The sequence below is a fragment of the Odocoileus virginianus genome, chromosome 23, assembly GCF_023699985.2.
Source record: "Odocoileus virginianus isolate 20LAN1187 ecotype Illinois chromosome 23, Ovbor_1.2, whole genome shotgun sequence".
NCBI classification, from domain to species: Eukaryota; Metazoa; Chordata; class Mammalia; order Artiodactyla; family Cervidae; genus Odocoileus; species Odocoileus virginianus.
Genome location: NC_069696.1, coordinates 42,888,392 through 42,908,157, shown reverse-complemented (window position 1 = coordinate 42,908,157; position 19,766 = coordinate 42,888,392). Strand labels below are relative to the sequence as shown.

The following is a 19,766-nucleotide window of genomic DNA, read 5'->3' as shown; positions in this document are numbered from 1 at the left end:
TTTAAATCAAGTTTTGAAATCTGTACAAGCTCAGTTGGTGGTAGTATTAAAAACACTAGGGAATTTCCTGATGGTCCAGTGGTTGGAACTCTGCATTTCAAGAGGTCCATCCCTCATCAGGAAAGTAAGATCCCACAAGCCAGAAGGCCGTGCAGCGTGGGAGAGAAAAAAATCAAACAAACAAACAAACAAACAAACAAACCCTTAAGGACACTGCACTCTCTTCTTACCTGTCTTATTTTATTACAAAAAAAAAATCAGGGACAAGAAACTTTGCAAATGAAAAGGCAAAACTGACTTTGATAGAAAACAATTTTAATTAAATACAGGGGACAGTAGCAGTAAATATAAAACATAAAATCCAGTATGCAGGGAGGAGGGAACCCTAGAGAGCTGAAGAGGCTGAAGGGATCTCCGCTGACAACAACTGATGCAAATCTGTATTTGAGACCTTCTCCCAGACCTCCTTAGAAGTAATACATGCCTTGTCCTTGGCCACAGAAACTCACAGACGCGGGAGCGCACAACATGCACTCAAACATGAACGCACATTCGAACATCTACCCCTCCACACACGTGGGGACACACGCACACATCCTGATTTAACCCTTTTACCCCGTTAGCCTCGCTTTACATTCCCGAGACCTTGAAAAAGAAAACTTCCGGGGTTCCACAAGGGCGTTACAATTCCAGTGTGTCCTGTCTTCCCGTTCTGGGTTTATAGGAGCTGTGGGATTAAGGGCCATTTGCTTCCTGGAGTGGACTCTAAACGGGCAATCATGGGGTTGGCTTCCCACTCCACTGCCCACTTATCAGGTGCAGACCTTCCCAACCATGGAAACCTGGCCGCTGCTTTGATGTTTTATACTTCAGGTCGGTGGAGATCAAAAGGAAACCCTGAAAAGGATGCAACAACAAAGATGATGTCAAACTTGGGGGAGCCAGAGGATGTCTGAGTCTGCCTGAGGGGTGAGGGGGCGGGGCTTCTTTACCGGGTCCTACTATATCAAACCCTCCTCTAACCCCGCCCCCTTGTGGATGCCTCAGACAGAGGAACAGGCTATTTTGGATTCCTGTCACCTTGTGCGACTTAAGCGATTATAGAAGGGGGCATGGGGAGGGAGCCGGGGGTGCAGAGTAGTATATAGGATTGGAGAATTCTGGCATAATCTTACATCGACCTCCCCAAACCAAGAAGCCCCAGAAGGGAGGAGATAAGGTGTTCTGAAGTTTGTGAATAATGATTAACCAGAAAACCACTTTACAGCAGGTCCCTGAACCCAGAGGAGTGTCTTTGGTTCAGGCCAAAGTTTACTCACTAAGGGAATCAGGAGAGCCAGTCTGGTCTCGAATATGCCCTTTCCAGCTGCATAAACCTCTTCACCTCTCTGAGTCTTCCTTTCCTCATCTATAAAATGGGATTCATAATCCCAGCCTTGCAGCGTATCTTGTGGAACAAATAAAATAAAGTGCACTAGTGCATCTTCGTGTACTGTGGTGTGAATAAACTTGATTTCAGAGGCAAATCAGATTTGGTCTGACAGCTTTTTTTTCTGATGTGATTTTTAAACTCAAGTTTAAGGGCTTTTCATGATTAATTATGAGCTTTAAGAGCTAAATATCTTGATTATAAAATTCCTTGGGCTGGGAAAAAACAAAGCAGAAGAAAATAAAACAAAAAGTAAGCAAAATAGGAAGAGGCACATTCTATGACAAAAAGAAATGGGGCAATTAATATTGATAATTCTTACCTCAAGAACTTCAATGTCTGAATTGACGAGTGAGATTTTGTGTGGGTTTGGTAGCGGAAATCCTTGCTGCAATTTTGCTAAAATACAGAATAAATGTGAAATAACTGGGCACTAGTTTTCAGCATTTTGCTGAAAGAATGGTTAATTTATCTGTGCTTAATAAAAATGTACTCTCAACTATGTGTATCTGGATGGCAGAAAAAAAGATAGCAACTCATCCAATTTGTATTTTGAAAATACCTTAATCAGTGGGTCCTGAGAATATTTTGATCTCCAATACAAAACATATTTTAACCAAGCCTCACTCAAGATGCCACTGTTTGTGAACAATTGCAGTGTAGGTCTGGGATTGTCATCCGTTAAAACTCTGTCTATTCCAATGGTGATCTTTGCATAAGAACCACAGAGACACCCTCAAAGGAGCTTCATCTCATTTCTGGCTGACCCAAAGGAGACTCTTGATTGCTTAAGGAGAATGGTTTTAATTTCCTTAGCTCAACCAGAGTTAGCCGGTTCTTGCTTGCAAGTAGGGTTGCTAACGAGGCTTGAAGCTGGAATATCTAATTTCGAAGCCATATAGTTGATGGTATCAACTCTGTCAATTCTGGCCCTGGCCTGGATTCATAATAACACATTAGAAGTACAAGTTTCAGTATGGAAAGTCCCCGGACAATCCCCAACATGTAACCAGTGTCCCAGTTACATTGTTTCCCCAGACTCTCTTACCGTTGGCTAGTGGGAGGACTCCAAAGTGGAGAATGGAGGACAGAATATTCTCAAACCTCAAGACCTAAAATGAAAGGGGAAACTGAATCAGTTGTTAAATGAGGGTATTTTGAAAGTATGATGCCTGGTTTGGACATGTACTCTCCCAGACCTTATCAGAATGGGCAGCAATAATCAGCATCTCCCTACAGACATATTCTAGGTTTCCAGACATTGAAAGCTATTTTGTGGGTTTCCTAACCTTTTTTCCTCATTGAGGATTGGCATTTCTGCCCTCTCTACACTGGATCACGGTGACAACAAATGCAGAGGGACCACAGAGTGGCAGCAAACGTGGCAGCTTAGGTATCAATTAAGACAATCCAGAGCGGCCAATAGATGTTGTAGTTAGTGGTTTTTCATTAATTCATTGGGGACTCCAGTCACAGGGTTTTCCCCATGTTGTGCTCTATAGCTAATGGCATCACCAGAACATGCAATTTATCTTTAATAAGCTAAGTAGTTGCATAATCTTACCTAAATGCTTTCCGCATAGCTCAGTTGGTAAAGAATCCACCTGCAATGCAGGAGACCTTGGTTCTAGTCCTGGGTTGGGAAGATCCACTGGAGAAGGGATAAGCTACCCACTCCAGTGTTCTTGGGCTTCCATTGTGGCTCAGTTCATAAAGAATTCACCCGCAATCTGGGAGACCTGGGTTCAATCCCTGGGTTGGGAAGATTCCCTGGAGAAGGGAAAGACTACCCACTCCAGTATTCTGGCCTGGAGAATTCCATGGACTGTATAGTTCATGGGGTCACAAACAGTTGGACATGACTGAACGACTTTCACTTTAGCAAACTGCTCGTTCCTGGGAAGACTCAGGTATTAAAAACAAATGGACTATGATGAACTTCAGTTCATTCAATGAATGTTTTTTTCATCCAATGAATATTTTAAGCATCCTATATGCTTAGCAATAATAAGAACCTCTTTGCAGCTTTGCAAGGATGGCTCTGAAGCAGATTTCCTAGGTGTATCTCTTGTTTTGACCACTTTACTGTGTGATGTTGGGAAAGTTCCTTAACCTCTCTATGCCTCAATTTCCTCAACCATAAAGTGAAGATAATAATACTAATCCCTTGGGGTTTTATCAGGAGTAAACAAGTTAATATTATGTAAAATTCCATATACACACCATTGTCATTTTTTCAGAGATGTCTACAAACATTGCTAAATGCTCCTGAAGGGGAAAACTGACCCTAACTGAGAACCATTTCTCTATAACATAAGTGACATGTAGAGACAGGGTAGAGACATAAATTGGTGATTCGGTTGATCTTCGTGAAGCTTGGGACAGAGGGTTTCCAAGTTGTATGTTGGGATGACCTCTTTCAATTAGGAGGTCACCAGGCTAGACCCCTCCAAAGAGGCATCTACACAATCAGCCTTAACTTAATTTTAGGAGATGGGTAGAAAACCTTTGAAGAGAAAACTGAACCATACCTAACAATTTGTATATAGCATCATCTTTTGGTAGTCTGAATCATAAACTCTAGAGGATTATCTTATCCAAAAAATGACATGTTCCTGAAAATGTATGTTCCCTCCCCCAGCATTACATAGTCTTAACAATCTTTTGAATTTTTTTTTAAGTCTTTTTGAGTGTATACAAGGGAATTCCTCTCTTGCTTAATGGTTAATGGGCTTGGTGGATGTGTTGCTACATAAAGAATTTTAAAGCCTACACTCACAGGCAAAGAAAACAATTATCCAGCTATTATATAGATTTCTCATTTTTCCCTAGGTGGGAACTTGGACAGCACTGATTCTTACCTCAATATTGCTGCGATTGGACTCTGGCAAAGAAAGGCGGAATCTGAAAATGAAACAAAACAAAAAGGAACAAGTACAAGAAGCGAAGGCTTAATAACAACCACATCAGTAGAAAGAAACAAAAATAAAAAGAAACAATTTTTTCAGTTCAGTAAGTAATTATTTAAAAGCCACACCAACTTGTGAGAACATCGAGTTCTAGTACATCTTTTCCCCTGTATTTACTGCTGAGGGAGCAGGGCAGGAAAAACGGAAACAGGATGGGTTGCCCATGTGCATTTGCTATAAGGGACTTACTGTTCGCAACTTGAAACACAGAACATTTTTGTTTTGGCTGAGATATGTGGCATTTGAGATCTTAGTCCTCCTACCAGGAATCAAACCCAGGCCTTGGCAGTGACAGTGCCCAGTCCTAACCACGGAACCACAAGGGAATTTCCCAGAACATTCTTAAGAAGCAGTTTTAATGTCTTCTTGCCCTAAACTCATTGTAACTTCCCCAAGTTAGACTGGTCCCTTATTAATAAATATGGCAAGAAGAGTGATGATGACAGTGGTGGTGACACGGACATTTAAAATGTAATCTTCCCAGTGACTCTGTGAGTGATGCTACTATTACTGCCCCTTTGGCAGACAAGAAAACTGATGATCAAGGAGTTCACATACGACATCTAAGTGTCTCCCTATCTATGCCCCTCTTCAATAAGGTGTGGCCACTTTACTCAGCTGTGCCTCTCCCAAGAATATTTCTGCTATAGCATTTAAGAAATAAATGTGCATGGAAGAGGTAAGTTTGCTTATTATCAGCTAATATCATGTTAGTATGAATTAGGCTTTGAGGTTTCTTTCTTTTTTTTTTTAAGGTGACAGCTAAGAGCAAAAGCTAGAAAGACTGTTAATTCTGACAAAGATCAGAAATGGTACTAGAGGGAACTTCCCAAATATGGTGTTTCCATCTCAGGGGGACACAGGTTTAGTCCCTGGTTGAGGAACTAAGATCCCACATACCCTGAAGTGCGGCCAAAAAAATAAATTAAGAAAAAAGAAAAGAGGTGATATCAGAGGCCCTGTGGCACAGATTGGTCTTACTAGAAAGTGAAAACCAAAATTGTTAGGGCAATTGTTACTTGAAGGAAGTAAGCTGAGCGGTTGAACATCACTTGAAGATACTGCTGGGGAAATGTGAGGGGGATGCCTCCCACTGGTCAACCTGTTTCTTATGAGGGACAATCTAGAGCAGCCTAGAAATTCGGCCTGCACGAAAGAGGAACACGCTTGTGAATCTCCTGTTCTTTCATTACAACCCCAAGCCATGACTGGTCACCGTCTGAGGTTTCTACAAACCAACTATCCTTTTCCTGTGCATGTGTGCTCAGTTGCTAAGCCATGTCCGACTCTTTTGAGACCCTGTGGACTGTAGCCCACCAGGCTCTTCTGTCCGTGGGATTATCCCGGCAAGAATACTGGAGCCAGTTGCCATTTCCTACTCCAGGGGATCTTGCCAACCAGGTATGGAACTGGTGTGTCTACTGTGTCTCCTGAGTTGCCAGGTGGATGCTTCACCCCTGAGCCACCTGGGATTACTTCTGTTTCCTAGTTCTCAATTTACCCCGTTAGTTCACTAACTAAACTCTTCTTGTCCTGGCTCTGAAAAACTCAAAAGTTCAACTCAGACCACTAGGTGGCAACCAACGTCACTCCTTTGACCTTGTATTCTCCACTTGGCCCCTAACCTGTTGCTTCAAGCCCTGCTGTGCTGGGCTGTGTTTAGTCGCTCAGTCGTATCTGACTCTTTCCGACCCCGTGGACTGTAACCCGCCAGGCTCCTCTGTCCATGAGGATTCTCCAGGCAAGCATACTGGAGTGAGTTGCCATGCCCTCCTCCAGGGGATCTTCCCAACCCAGGAATTGAGCCCAGGTCTCCGGCATTGCTAATGGATTCTTTACAGTCTGAGGCACCAGGGAAGCCCTAGAGTCCTGCTACTAGCAGCAATTTTTATTAGAGAAACAGAGTAGCTGGGGAGAAAGGGAGCTCAAATAGTTCTATGTTGCAGACATATAAAAGTATAACCCGTTTTATTTAATTTTGGCTATGCCACATGGCAGGTAGGATCTTAGTGCCCCCGACCAGGGATTGAACTTGCATCCCCTGTACTGGAAATGTGGAGTCTTAACCACTGGACTTGGTAGTCCAAGTAAAGCCTATTTTTAAGGGTTTGGGGGCTTCCATGGCTGTCTCGTAGTTAAGACTCCACTTTTCCACTGTAGGGGGTGTGGGTTTGAACGCTGGTCAGGGAACTAAGATCCTGCATGCCACATGGCAGAAAGAAAGAAAGAAGGAGAGAAGAGAAAGAAGGTTTTGGAGAAGATTTACTGCTTTGATCGAAAACCAGAGCTAAAGTGCAAATTTTAAAACACAGCAAAAGACAAAGGCTCTTCATATTCTGAGTTAATGTAGCAAGTGTGACATAATGGCCAAGTGGACCAAAACGCAGACACTCACATGCCATTCCTGCAACCCCGTGGCCACTGATAATGAATTCCTGCATGCAGTCCCTATAATAATTGCTTGTGTCTTTGCCCTCTGACTATAAGCTCCCTGTGGGTTGAGATCCAGTCTTAATTCCCTTTGTATTCCTAGGACTGAGTACAGAGCATGACATATATTGCAAGTAGTGTTCATTCATTCATTCACTCATTGATTCTTTTAGCAGATATCTATTGAATACCTAGTATATGTCAGCCCTGGAACTGGTACCAGAGATAGAAGTGTGAGTAAAAACCAAACACAGTCACTATCCCATGTAGTTTACAGCCCAGTGGGAAGACAGACATTAACCAAATAATCGCACTGATGAAGGCTTAATTAAAGGTTAGATTAAAAACTCTGAAGGAAAGAATACGTTCATTGAGGTAAATGACAACGGAACCTGATCTAACTTGGTGGATGCAGTAAGGTTTCCAAGGAAGGGCTGTGTCTTAGAGTTGACATAGAAGGATGAGCAGGATTAAAAAGGCAAAATGCGGAAGGAAGGGGGAAGGGATCTGGGCCGAGGTTGCAAAGGTCTGCATAGAGAGAATAGAAAGCTAGGGAGAGAGCAGAAGTATGATGCTAGACAGACAGACAGTGGCTGCCTGTCTGACAAGGCTGGGCTTCTCAGGCCATGTTAGAAATGTCATGTTTATCTGGAAAGGAATCTATGGAATGTTTCTCAGGAGGGGCGGGGGATGTCAGGGCTCTGTAAAGATCACTCTAGTTTCAGTGTGGAGATAAGATTGGCAGGGTGAGGTTCCCAGGTGCTTCTTCTATGCTCAGTAGTGTGCTAGGCAATATGAAGAGTTTTATTGATATCTGTATTTATGAGGGATGGGGAGAAACTGTATGTGCAGGAAGCAATTATAGAACATTACAAAGCAGCTTGTATTCAGGGGCTGTTTTATGGGTTTACACACTACTTGTTGCAGGAATTCTGGGAAGGTGTGAAAAGGTGATAAGACCAGAGTGGATTGTGTGTGTGTGTGTGTGTGTGTGTGTGTGTGTGTGTGTATAATATGGGGGGAAAATAGATTGTCTTTTGAGAGACACACTCTGTATACTACCATGTACAAGCACCCCTACCCTGTCACTTAGCACCCAGTACTGTAATTGCTTGTTAATCTGACTGTTACCCTCACTAAGCTGAGAACCTGGAAGGTAGAAACTATTGTTTTTCTCTCAACTCTCTGTATCAAGAACAGGGCAGAACATATACCTGGTGCTCTATAAATTCTCACTGAGTGGATGTATGGATAAGTGAGCAGATAAAAGATGGATGGGAAAGTGTATATTGCAGGGCCCCCAACCCCTGGGCCATGGACTGGTACTTGTTAGGAACTGGGCTGCACAGCAGGAGGTGAGCCGTGGGTGGGTGATCAATGCTGTTTGTTCCCCATAGCTCCCCATTGCTGGCAATACTGCCTGAACCATCTCTCCCCATCCCCACACCTCCACCCCAGTCCATGGAAAAACTGTCTCACACAAAATCAGTCCGTGGTGCCAAAAAGAGTGGGGACTACTGGACTGCTGGACTGAGGTCACCTCGAGGGTGAGGCAGCTGGAGTGGTATGTTCACTTCAGGGAGGGAAGACTGGCTGGTTTGAAAGGCAGGACCAGATGCTGAAGATCTTGAAAACCCTAGGCTGTGGATTGAATCCAGTGATGAACACTTTTGAGGGGAGGTAAATGTTGAGCCTCCTCCAGAAGTAAAGGGTTCTCTCACTGAGGAAGAGTTTCCCAGTATTTCAACCCCATTGCCTTCTGCAGTCTAGAAATCCGCCCTCCCACCAATGAGTCTGGGAGAAGGGAAGAAGTCACTGGGGGCTCCTCTCCAATAGGGGCCCCCGCTGTGGCCTTCCTTTCCCCTGGCCTCACCTGTAGCTCCGTGGGAGGGTGGAGATGGAAATCAGCCGGGGTGCCAAGCCTGAGCTCTGCTAGCCTGTCCGAGCACCGTTCCAACAGAAACTGAACCCATTCTTCCCAGACCTGTTTTCCTTTCTGTTTCTCACCAGATGGCTCACGTTGGGAAATGTTTATTTGCCCAACTGTGAGAAGTAGAGCTGGGTGTGATACTATCTGCTTGTAGGCAGCTATATTTGCATTCTCTGACAGTGTTGCGTGGGAGGGGTAGTAGAGCAACTGTGTGTGTGTGTGCGCACGCGTGTGCACACCTGTGTGTATGGTAGTGGGATGGGGTGCAGTTTGGGAGCATCCAAATTCTCGAATATGGGAATGTCAAAAAAATGTTCCAAACTCTAAATGGTTGAGCGGTCATGTGCACTGGATTGCCTTGAGCTTTACATGTGATTAAGAAAAAGGGTTATAATTAAGTAATCTGTATGAAGGCCATAAAAGGGAAACTGTTGTTTAGTTTAGTCTCTGAATTAGTCTCAAAAACGCCTACTACACGACCAATCTGGATCGGAGTTACCTCCAAATAGAACTGTGCTTGAAAAAAAGACTCAAATGTAAAAAGAACTGTAAGAACTCTGAAGGCCAACTCCACAGCTTTTAAGACCCTCCTGACTTGTCATGTCTTTTGGGACCAATTTCTCCTGTCTTATTTGGCCAAACTTTGATCCCAGAATGGGGAAAGAATAAAAAGCCCTACTACTATTTGCAACAAAGTTTCTTGAGCACTGATTATGTGCTGGGAGCAGTACTTTTCATACATTCTCATCTCTCCGGATACAACACTCTAAACAGGGGCTCTGTTATGCTGAGGAGGAAACTGCTTCTTAGAGGGGCTCAGTGGACAGGCACAAGGCCACAGTCAGCAAATGACTGAGGTATTATTCAAAATGAGACATGCTTGACTCCAGAGCCTGTGCTTCTAATTGCACGTACCAAAGAAGTCAAGTTTGTTACCAATACCCCCAGCTTTCGCATTCTTTATCTTTTCTTCGCCGAGTTTCATTTAATGCGATGAGAAAAGGGCTGTGTGCTTTTGCCATTTTAGGACACACAAGGCCAGTGTCTTCTCTTTTTTCTATCAGTACTTAAAATTGAGAAAGGACATGCTGCCTATTTCAGTTTAACCTGACTCCATGCTCTTGGTCTCCTCCTCCAGGCAAGGATATTTATTTTATACGTTGAAGGTCTAAGTGTCATGTTCTAAGTCTTTGCTATTCACCACATCAAATACAGTATAATGTAGCAAGTAAACAAACACCCATTGCTTTGAAGACTCACTCAGATTCAAGTTTAACTCTGCCATTCAATAGCTCTGTGACTCATGTAAAAAATTAATAATAAATAGAAAGCTTGATTAAATTGAGCCAGGAAACCAGAAGGGGGAGCTCTCACACCCTGGGACAACAGCAGAGCCCAATACGAACGAAGAAGGAAACCTCTTCTTTTCTAGCAAGGACTCAGTTAAAGAAAACTCATGGACTCTTTATTACAGCCCTCTTGACTTCCTTGTCCCCTCTGTAAAAGGGTTCTCCTTCCCTTGACATGTGGGGGCTTGTACAAGTCTCCCCATGGTTATAGACCCCAAAATGCAATTCTCTGCTTGTCCCAAATTAAACCATCTTCGTGGGAGAAATACCTGGCAGTCCGTTTATGTTGGTCAACACTTAGTTAATTGACCCATATAAACCATAAAATGGGGATAATAAGCTTCCTCTAGGATTAATCATTTAGTCTACATACATGGTGCTGGGTTCTGGAGAAACAGGCTGTAAGATTTAAATAACATACGTGTGGTGCTTGGCACAGGACCAGCAGATAGTAAAGGCTCAATAATGAAGAGTAGTTATAAATAATAGAGCAAAAGGTTATTTCTCTAGTAGCCATCACTGGGCAGGAGGCAGAAAAATGAGGTATTTTCTGAATGAAACTCTTGAAATACTCTTGAATAATTGAATATTGCCTTCCCCTGACTGAAGCCAGCATCCAAGTTTTAAATTGCCATCTTTTTTTTTTAAGACACTTAACATGCACTTTACATGTATTAACTCACATATTTCTTACAAGTCCTTAAAGTAGGTTTTACTATATTATTTTATAGAGGAGAAAATGTAGGCCCAGAGATATTAAGAAACTTGCCTGAGATCCCACAGCTAATGATATCTGGGCTGGGACCTGAACCAGCTATTCTGAGCCTGTGATTTTCCCTCCTCTTTAAACTCTCCACCTTGGATTCACCTCTGATTTCTCCATCTTATAACTAGGGAGCCAGCCCTGAGCAGCTCCAGAGAGCCACCCTCAGGCAGAAGATGGTTAGGAAGGCTATGCTGTTCTGGGGGGATGTATTCAGAGACCCTGTGTTCCCTGGATCTTCCCAGGGGTGTTTCACTGATCCCCGTGCTCTTCACACGTCTTCCTGCTGTGTCTCTATGATGTTGTGTGTGTGCCTGAATGCTTAGTGGCTTCAGCTGTGTCTAACTCTTTGTGAGCCCATGGACTGTAGCCCGCCAGACTCCTCTGTCCATGGGATTCTCCAGGCAAGAATACTGGAGTGGGTTGCCATGTCCTCCTCCAGGTGATCTTCCCCACCCAGGGCTCAAACCCACATCTCATATCTCCTGCATTGGGGCAGGCAGGTTCTTTACTACTAGTGCTGCCTGGGAAGCCCCTCTATGATGTCACCTAACAGCAAACCAGCTCCCCCTGAAAAGCCTCTCTTCCAGAGCCCAGGAGCAGAGGCATGGGCATGTGGGAGACAGGGTTACCACTCTTGCTGCCAAAGATTAAAGCATTCTGTCAGCACAGCCTCTGCTCCTTTGCAGCCTTGCTTCTGGGTTTGGCTGGACCCGAGTGATGCCAGGCCCACCAGCCTTGCCCCCAGTCTGCTCACTGCCTGAGGTTTGCTATTGTACCGCGGCAGGAACCACCCTCAGACTCAGCACATGTGACCTGTGCAGTGCTCAGAAGGACTCCGCTCAGTTTAATGCCCTGCTGTCTCCATCTCGCAATTCTTCATGATTTTTGAACCGGGGGGTCTGCACTTTCATTTTGCACCAAGCCTCACAAATTATATAGGTAGTCCTGTTCAGAGACCACCAAGGCCTCAGGGTACAGGAAGCCTGCCCAGTGACCTGAATCTAAAGGAGGTCACAGGGGACTTGGAGGAGACTTTGGGAAGGCAGGAGTCCTACTTTTAGATTTGCATTTGCAAGGTCAAAGCAGACTTGTGGACCTCAGGAAGCTGGAGAATGAATTCAAACATTTCTTTGGATGATGTGCATTTAACAGGTTACCATCAATTTTCCTAATTATTCCTGGTGGCTTAGATGGTAAAGAATCTGCATACAATGCAGAAGACCAGGGTTCCATCCCTGGGTCAGGAAGATGCCCTGAAGGGAATGGCTGAACACTCTAGTATTGCCTGGAGAATTTCATAGACAGAGGCACCTGGTGGGCTACAGTCCAGGGGGTGGCAAAGAGTTGGACATGACTGAGTGACAAACACTTTCACTTTTCTGTAATTAAACATAATGCCCACTGTACCTGCAGTTTCTTACTGGTAGGAATGTTGGAGTTGAGGGTCAGCAGGAAAGCACCTGGGTCTCTCTGCAACTCAAGTTCTTTGTTATCTGCTTGCCACAGCCTGAAGTCCTGTTCTTATTAAATCCTTCCTTCTCATCCTGCCGGAAACCAGACCCTGGCTCAAGGTCATCTATTATTTCTACCTTCTCACAGCTTGCTGCCTCAGCTGGCAACCTTGCCCCAGGGATCCCCCATTACTCCAGACTTCCAGCTCCCCTTTCCTCTCGGCCATCAGATGGAGGTCTCACCTGTACTCACTGGACTGTGACTCAGGCAAACCAACTTCCAAATTCTGTCCTTTCTCATGGCCTAGCTCAGATACTGCCAGCTCCTCACCTTCCATCCTTTCCCCTCTCTCTTCCTGCTCTCTGGCTTCCACCCTCTCAACCATTAAAACTGCCATCCCAAAGATCACCCATCAAGGTTAAGAAGTTCATCAGCCTTGATCTTTTAGAAACAGGGCTATATCATGACATTTGGTGACCTGAAGCCTTTGGGAGTTCTTTCTCCATAAAAAAACAAACAAACAAAAAACCAACAATAAAAAAAATTAAAACTGATCTTTGAAGACTGAGGTTATAAAGTCATGGTATAGTCCAGTCTGGATTGAATTCATTTTAAATTTCTTATTTTAAAAGGTATTAAAACATTTTCATGAGTCTCTGAAGTTTCATAGGCTCTGGGCACCATGCCTGTTGAATTTAATGGAGAAATCAGTCCTTTGAAAACCTGGTAAAGTTGAGGAGAAAGCCTTCATGAAATCTTTTATCTCTGGGAAACCACACTACTTTTTGCTTTTATCATTCCTTTTATCGGAAAAGCAACATAGTTATAAAAATTTTTTTAAGATAACAGCCAACTCATAATCTCATATCCTAACACAATCCTTCATTTGTAATTCACCTTCTCGTCCAGATGAAAAGCTATTTTACATGGTTGATGGTTGTGTTTATGCAGTTCTATATTCTGCTTATTTCATTTCATATTATTTTACTGAACATATTTTCCATGTTCCTGCAATAGTCTTCCTAGCCATCAAGTTGACTTATGGTGATTGACTTAACTTTTCTCTGTTGGTTTCCCAGTCTTTTCAGATTCTGATTTGTCTATTTTATCACTTCCTCTTTCTCTTTTCGTGGATTTAATCTGTGCCATCTGATTATTCTGTATATCCTCACTCCTAGGTTGTCTGATTCATGACTTCCACTATGGGCTTTATAAGGGCTGAAGAGAATGAGCTCTGAAGATGATCCTTCCCAGTGGCAATTAGTGTTCTGTGATCTGTATACATGACCTGCTCAAACTCTTTCACACTGCATGGCTTGCATTTGAGAGCCAGCCAGGCCACAGGGCATGGTCTAGTTAAATGCTACACTCTAGTAATGGGATCTGAATGTTAAGAGACTGAAGGTAACTCAGAGATGATTCTTTATGACTTCATTATTTTACAGATAAGGCAGCTGAGGTTCAAAGAGGTTAAAAGACTTGATTATGGTCTGGAACCAGGGAGCAGGGGTTTGTAACTTCATTCCTTGACCTCAAAGTTTCATTCTCTTTTTTCAATAGCATCCATTTTAAATTTGTTGAAAAGGAAATTCATTTTTTATTGCTGTACCATTAGAATGAGAATTTACATTGTAGAATTAAACTTATGCTAATTTTGTTGCCAGATTTATCTGAATATTGTTTACTGAGAAGAAAAAAATTTATAATACAATTTTCAATTAGATCCATACTTTGAAATTATCTGGACTGTTACAGGAGAAATGCTTAATGATTCATGTCTGTTGGATGATAACTTCACCTGTGTTGTGAATGTTCACTTGTCTCTTGGCCTGTTGATTCACTTGTTACTACCATCCAACAGTCATATCAACTGAGCTTACCTGTTCAGAGATAAAGAGCAGATCAGTCTTTGTCCCAAAATAGCCAGGGCAACATTGGTACTAGCAACCTGCAGAGAACAAAGACATTCATTAGTAAGATGAGTGAATTTGTCCATTTTGGCCACAAATATCACTACCCATAGCAGAAACATAAACTTCACTTTCATCTCAAAAAACATTGAAAAGAAACAGCTCTTGAAAATACTGTCTTGCAGGTAGGGAGACTAACTGTAAAGACTTTCTGTTTGAAAATCTCCTTTAAATTATTTTTCATTTTCTTCTAATCTCTCTTGTCCATGTATGTGTGTATGTGTGTGTGTGTTTATGTGTGGGTTTGTGTGTGTGTGTTTGTGTAGCATCTCACTTAGGTTCATTGTTCAGTCATTTTCTCTCAGATTGCATTTGGCCTTCATCTACTCAAATAAACTTGAACTCCACCTTGATAGACTTCTTTAAAAAAAAAAGAAATTTGGTTATTACTGTAACTGAAGAAAAGGAAAGGGCACACAGCATGTGGCGAAGAGTTGAGAGCTATTGAAGGAGAACTGGCCTCCACACCTCCCTCTGCCTCAGTCTCAACCCTGCCCACTCCCGTAATTGATGGATATCGGGAGCCATTATGGGAGGTCCCGCCTGTGACAAGGTCATGAAGAAAATACCCGGCAGGCAAGGCCGTCTGGGACCCCCTCCATGACGAGGTCACGAGGAAAATACCTGACAGGCAAGGCCGTCTAGGATAAGGGACCTTCCAGGTTGGCCTCAGCCTCTACCCCACCCCGTATCCTCCCCTCTTTTCTGCTGTTGGTCTTGTTCGCCCTGCTGCGGATTCTTGTTTTGCCTGCCAAGAGCTCTCCTGCTCCTCTTTCACTGAATGAGAACCAACTTAAAAGCTAATTAATAAATCTCCTGGACGCTGGTACCCTATGAAGGGGCCAGGGATGAAGGAAATGCTTCAATTCAAACCCTTTTGCTGGCATTCTGGCTTGTGTGATAAATATGTGCTCTCATTGCACAAAATGCTCATGATTGTTCTAAACATCCTAAACACAGTACACTAACAAAAGAAACTATTAAGCATAGGTCCCTCTGTGGGGTGAGAAAAGCCCCACAAATATTATAGCCACAAATGTGCGTAATAAAAAATAGTTTAGATAGAGATTAGCTGGTAACTTCTTGCAGGTAATTAACTTTTAGACTAAGAGCCTGTTTTGTGCCATATCTGCTGTTTTTGCAATCCTTTGAATTTCTGTTCTGTAAAAAATGTAATCCTATCTAGTTCCCATGGAGATGACACCTAATAGAAAGAAAATAGATTAACCACAAAAAAGACAGGGTCGGCTACTGAAGTTGCTTAAAGTTGCACCAGGTGCAAGCCATAAATTGTCAACAGGCCTGAAAGCCAAAAGATATTATACATAGAGATTAACCATAAAAAGGCCCTAATAGGCACAGAGCCCTTTGCGGGGTGAGGAAGCCCCATTAGAGAATACAAAAAATATTGTTTTAAAAGTGGTTATTAGATCAACGTTTGATTGATGTTAATGTGCTGAGGTTGTGCAGTGGAAACTATTGTTAATATAGTTGGAGATATAGTAAAATAAGAGTTTAGCCCTAGTGTAAAAACAATAAGATAATTGTTAATTTTAACCAAGAGTGCTAAACAGGGGCTGCCTCACCAGAGCCACAGAGTCTTTGTGTGTTAAACTTTTTAGATAAATTTAGCTGAGAATTTCTGCAAAAAGACTGACTTTTATGTTAACAGGATTGTATTTCTATTATGTTACAACCTGCTGTATCATGAGACTGCCACTTTTCTGTTTTCTGCTAACCTCAAGGCCAGAAGATAATGTACAAAAAATCTATGGGAAAAGACTCTCATAAATAAAAATATACAGAGCATACCTGGTTTCGTGAAGGACAAGCTGATGTAACGTTAAACTAAGTCTGTATGCTTATCTGCCCCTTAGAAGTGTACCAACTTAGGGTATAAAGGCGACGGTGAAAAATAAAGCAACTGCCAGACTCTGCTGCATATTCCTGGTCTGGTCTCTTTCTTTCTTTTTCTCTCTCTCCCTAGCAGACTTGGCCCTATCAAGGCCGGTCCTGCGTGTCTCTCTCTCGCCGACGCCGTTCATCCTGATGGTTCCCCTGGATCCTGCTGGGGCTGGACCCTAGCAGATGGAGCTCATCCCATCCCTCCAAATCTCTGGTAGAACCTGCAGGTCAGTGGTCTACTGCACAGACAGGATTGGTATCCATAGGCTGCCCTCCTGTCCCCGCAGACTTACAAAGTCCATGGAAACGATGGTTTCTGCAGTTGAGTTCTTGGGCTGGGTGAGTATCATGATGGAGGCGGGGATGTCCAGGGTGAAGTTACCTGGAAGTAAACGGATCACAGGAGGCTCTGTTGCCATGACCTGTACCATGAAGGGCTGGGACAAGATGTAGAGTTCTGCAATCTGCAATCCACAATCAGGGAAAGAGACAGAGATCGGGAGTCATGAGATGAAGAGGAGATATCACAAATCTGGGGTGGCCTGTGGTGATTAATCTTACATCATCACAGTTAGAAAAAAGCTCTTTAATAATAATACCAATAACAACATAGCAATAAGAACAGCTGGCATTTACTGGACACATGCTGTGTGTCAGACACATGTTAGGACTTTCAGTATTATTTCATTCAATCTCCACAAATTCTTTGTGAGGCAGGTTCTATCAGGATTCCCATTTCACAACTAAAGAGAGCGAGCCTTAGAGAGATTAAGCAATTTTCTCAAGGTTTCAGGCAGGTAAGCTGTAGAACTAGGGTTCAAGTCTGGGTCTGTCTGACTTGAGATCCTTGCTCTAAAGCCAGGATGCTACACAAGCACCTCTGGGTCCTCCAGGGCAAACCTGAGCCTTTCAGTACACTGTGCCCAATACTTAGGTGCCACACCACCATGATCTTAGTAGTTGCTTTACTAAGATATCAAATGGGTTCCTGGTTGCTCGGATAGTAGAGAATCTGCCTGGAATGAGAGATCCAGATTCAATCCCTGGGTCAGGAAGATCCCCTGGAGAAGGGAAAGGCAGCCCACTCCAGTATTCTTGCCCAGACAATTCCATGGACAGAGGAGCCTGGCAAGCTATAGCCCATGGGGTCGCAACGAGTTGGATACAACTGAGCGGCTAACGCCACTATTACTGAGGTCACAAATGTAGGCCCTGTTCCTTCCTTTCCCTTTTAAACTAATTATTTCAAGGGCGGTGGAACTTATAGAAGGAACAGAGGATTTATTCTGTGAACTTACAATGTCTTCACTAGTAACTTGTATTGTTCAGTTATAATTTGTAGATATCTGATTAAAAGACAAAACTCTTGGGACTTCCCTGGTGGTCCAGTGGCTAAGACTCCATGCTCCCGATGCAGGGAGCCCGAGTTCAGTCTCTGGTCAGGGAACGATATAGATCTCACATGCCATAGCTAAACACCCCACATGTGGCACTATAAATAAATAAATAATTTTTAAAAGGCAAAACCCTTAAGAAGGGAAATATGGATGCAAGCTTGAGCCAAAAAGGGTTCCAGAAGAACTGCAATGAAAGCAAATACACCATTAAGGAGTCAAACCCTGACACTCACCCGGGAGAGCATGTTGCCAAGGGCTTGAGAGTTGTGAAGCAAATGGTTGGAAATCTGGAAGATCAAGAACATCATGTCACTGGAAGGTTTATACCTGGGTTGTATTTTCAGGGAAAATGCAGCATTCTCTATAATTTTTATGAATCATGAAACTGTTGCACCAGAAATGCCTAGCGTTTGAAGGTGATCTATCATTTCATACCCCAACCACAGGAACTCAGAGGCCCACAGAAGTAAAGTGACTTGCCCTTGGTCACACAGGAAGTTACATTGCTTTGAGAAGTACCTTTTAACCTTGGGAACACAGTGTACATCATGTAGGTATGATCCATATGTAAATGTTTTACAGTGGTTAACAAGAAGTCTTGTTTTACTGTCCTCATTTTCAGAGATTACTGAGATAAACAATGCATAAGCAATTTATCTTCACAGATGAATGGTTTTCAAGTCTGAAACTAGAAATATCTCATTCTCAGCAGTGTCTAGGAGCTTGTGTACCCCCAGCATTTTGAACATAAGATTTATAGCTACATGTATAATTAGGACCTAGAGAATGGAAAGAATCATAAGGGATGCTCTGAAGGTTGTTAGCTGAATGGCTGGAGAGAGTGTTCTCATTACAAAAGGGAGGGGCATGACAAAGAGGATCAGTGAGTATCTGTGCTATTTACTGATCATTGTAGATGTCAATTGTAATTACCAATAGGAGAAATCTTTATGTTAGCATAACACAAACAATAATAATAAACATGTATGGAGCATGTACTCTGTGTTAGGTATTGGCCTGAATACTTTACATATATTTAAACCTCTTTAATACCCAAAACAACCCTATGAGTATGGGTTTATTATTATTCCCATTTTCCAAATGATGAAAATCTGGCATAGAGATGTTAGGTACATTGAAACTGCCAAAATTTCACAGGTATTCATCACAGGTAATAAGTAATGAAGGGGGTTCTTAGTATTATTTAAGATCAATCTAGAAGAACATAAAAAGCTGAAATTGGCAGAACTGGAAACCCAGCAACTCTCCAACTAATATCAACATTCATTCTGCAATCCCTTTATTCATCATCTTGCTAGAAGTGATAGTGTCTACAATGGCCCAGGAATAAGAACATTACAACCCCGTAATGGGATAATTAAAATAAGATTAAACATTGGTGTTGATTGTTATCATCCATTAACATTCCTCACCTCTTTTGTGGTGAGAGTGAAGCTGAAAGCCCCAGCTGTAAAATAAGCATAAGATGCAGATTTAAAGAAATACTTGGAGATTCCAATGTAGAGCATAGAGTCACTGCGTTCCGGGAGCACAAAAGGAGCTGATGGGAAGGGGGGATATCGGAGACTTTTCAATGGGTAGAAAACTCCCTGTGGGGAAATAGAGAGAAAGACCAGTGGATTAGGGGAAAAGTCGTCTGTGCAGGAGGTGGACCCACTCAAGTCAGAATGTGGGAAACTGCGGAAACAGTAGGGATGAGAAAACCACGAGTCCTCTGACTCCTTGCCTACGGACTATGTTTCAATGCTTTGATGACTTCTTGAGCACATCTGAGCATGTCTTGTCCACCCTGGGGAATAATCTGGTTAGAGTGTCCTTGTTGGTCCTCTTCTCAGAGAAAGGAAGATAAGTGCCTGTATCTGGAGGGAACAGCTCTGGATAGTTCCTGAAGTGTCACGTAGAGAATTAGAGATGTCAAACCTCTGACCTGCAAAACCCGTGACTTCTGAGCATCTGGGGCATCATAGACACAAAAGGACCCAGGATGCTACGTGGCTTAAAGCGTTTTTGTGACATTTTAAATGCTGACCTCATTAGCTACAGGCTGTTATTACAAAATGGTGTCCTGTGTAACATTGAACTGATGTGAATGACTCTGAATCCTTGAAACATAAGTCTGTGTGCATTAAAAAAAAACAATGATATTAA

At 42.8% G+C, this 19,766-nt stretch overlaps 1 protein-coding gene across 1 annotated transcript in view; it reads right to left on the bottom strand.

Annotated features, from left to right (window-relative positions):
* Positions 1-294: 294 nt before the first annotated feature.
* The window catches only part of BPIFC (BPI fold containing family C), a 40,730-nt gene continuing 21,258 nt past the window's right edge, over positions 295-19,766 (bottom strand). Inside the window, exons 9-16 of the mRNA XM_070453989.1 lie at positions 19,031-19,207; positions 17,831-17,884; positions 16,494-16,664; positions 14,206-14,273; positions 4,291-4,333; positions 2,478-2,541; positions 1,752-1,828; positions 295-897 (exon numbers count right to left, since the gene is read on the bottom strand). Of these exons, the coding sequence (XP_070310090.1) occupies positions 778-897; positions 1,752-1,828; positions 2,478-2,541; positions 4,291-4,333; positions 14,206-14,273; positions 16,494-16,664; positions 17,831-17,884; positions 19,031-19,207 (774 nt within the window). The 3' untranslated portion in view covers positions 295-777. The remainder of the gene's footprint in view (positions 898-1,751; positions 1,829-2,477; positions 2,542-4,290; positions 4,334-14,205; positions 14,274-16,493; positions 16,665-17,830; positions 17,885-19,030; positions 19,208-19,766) is intronic.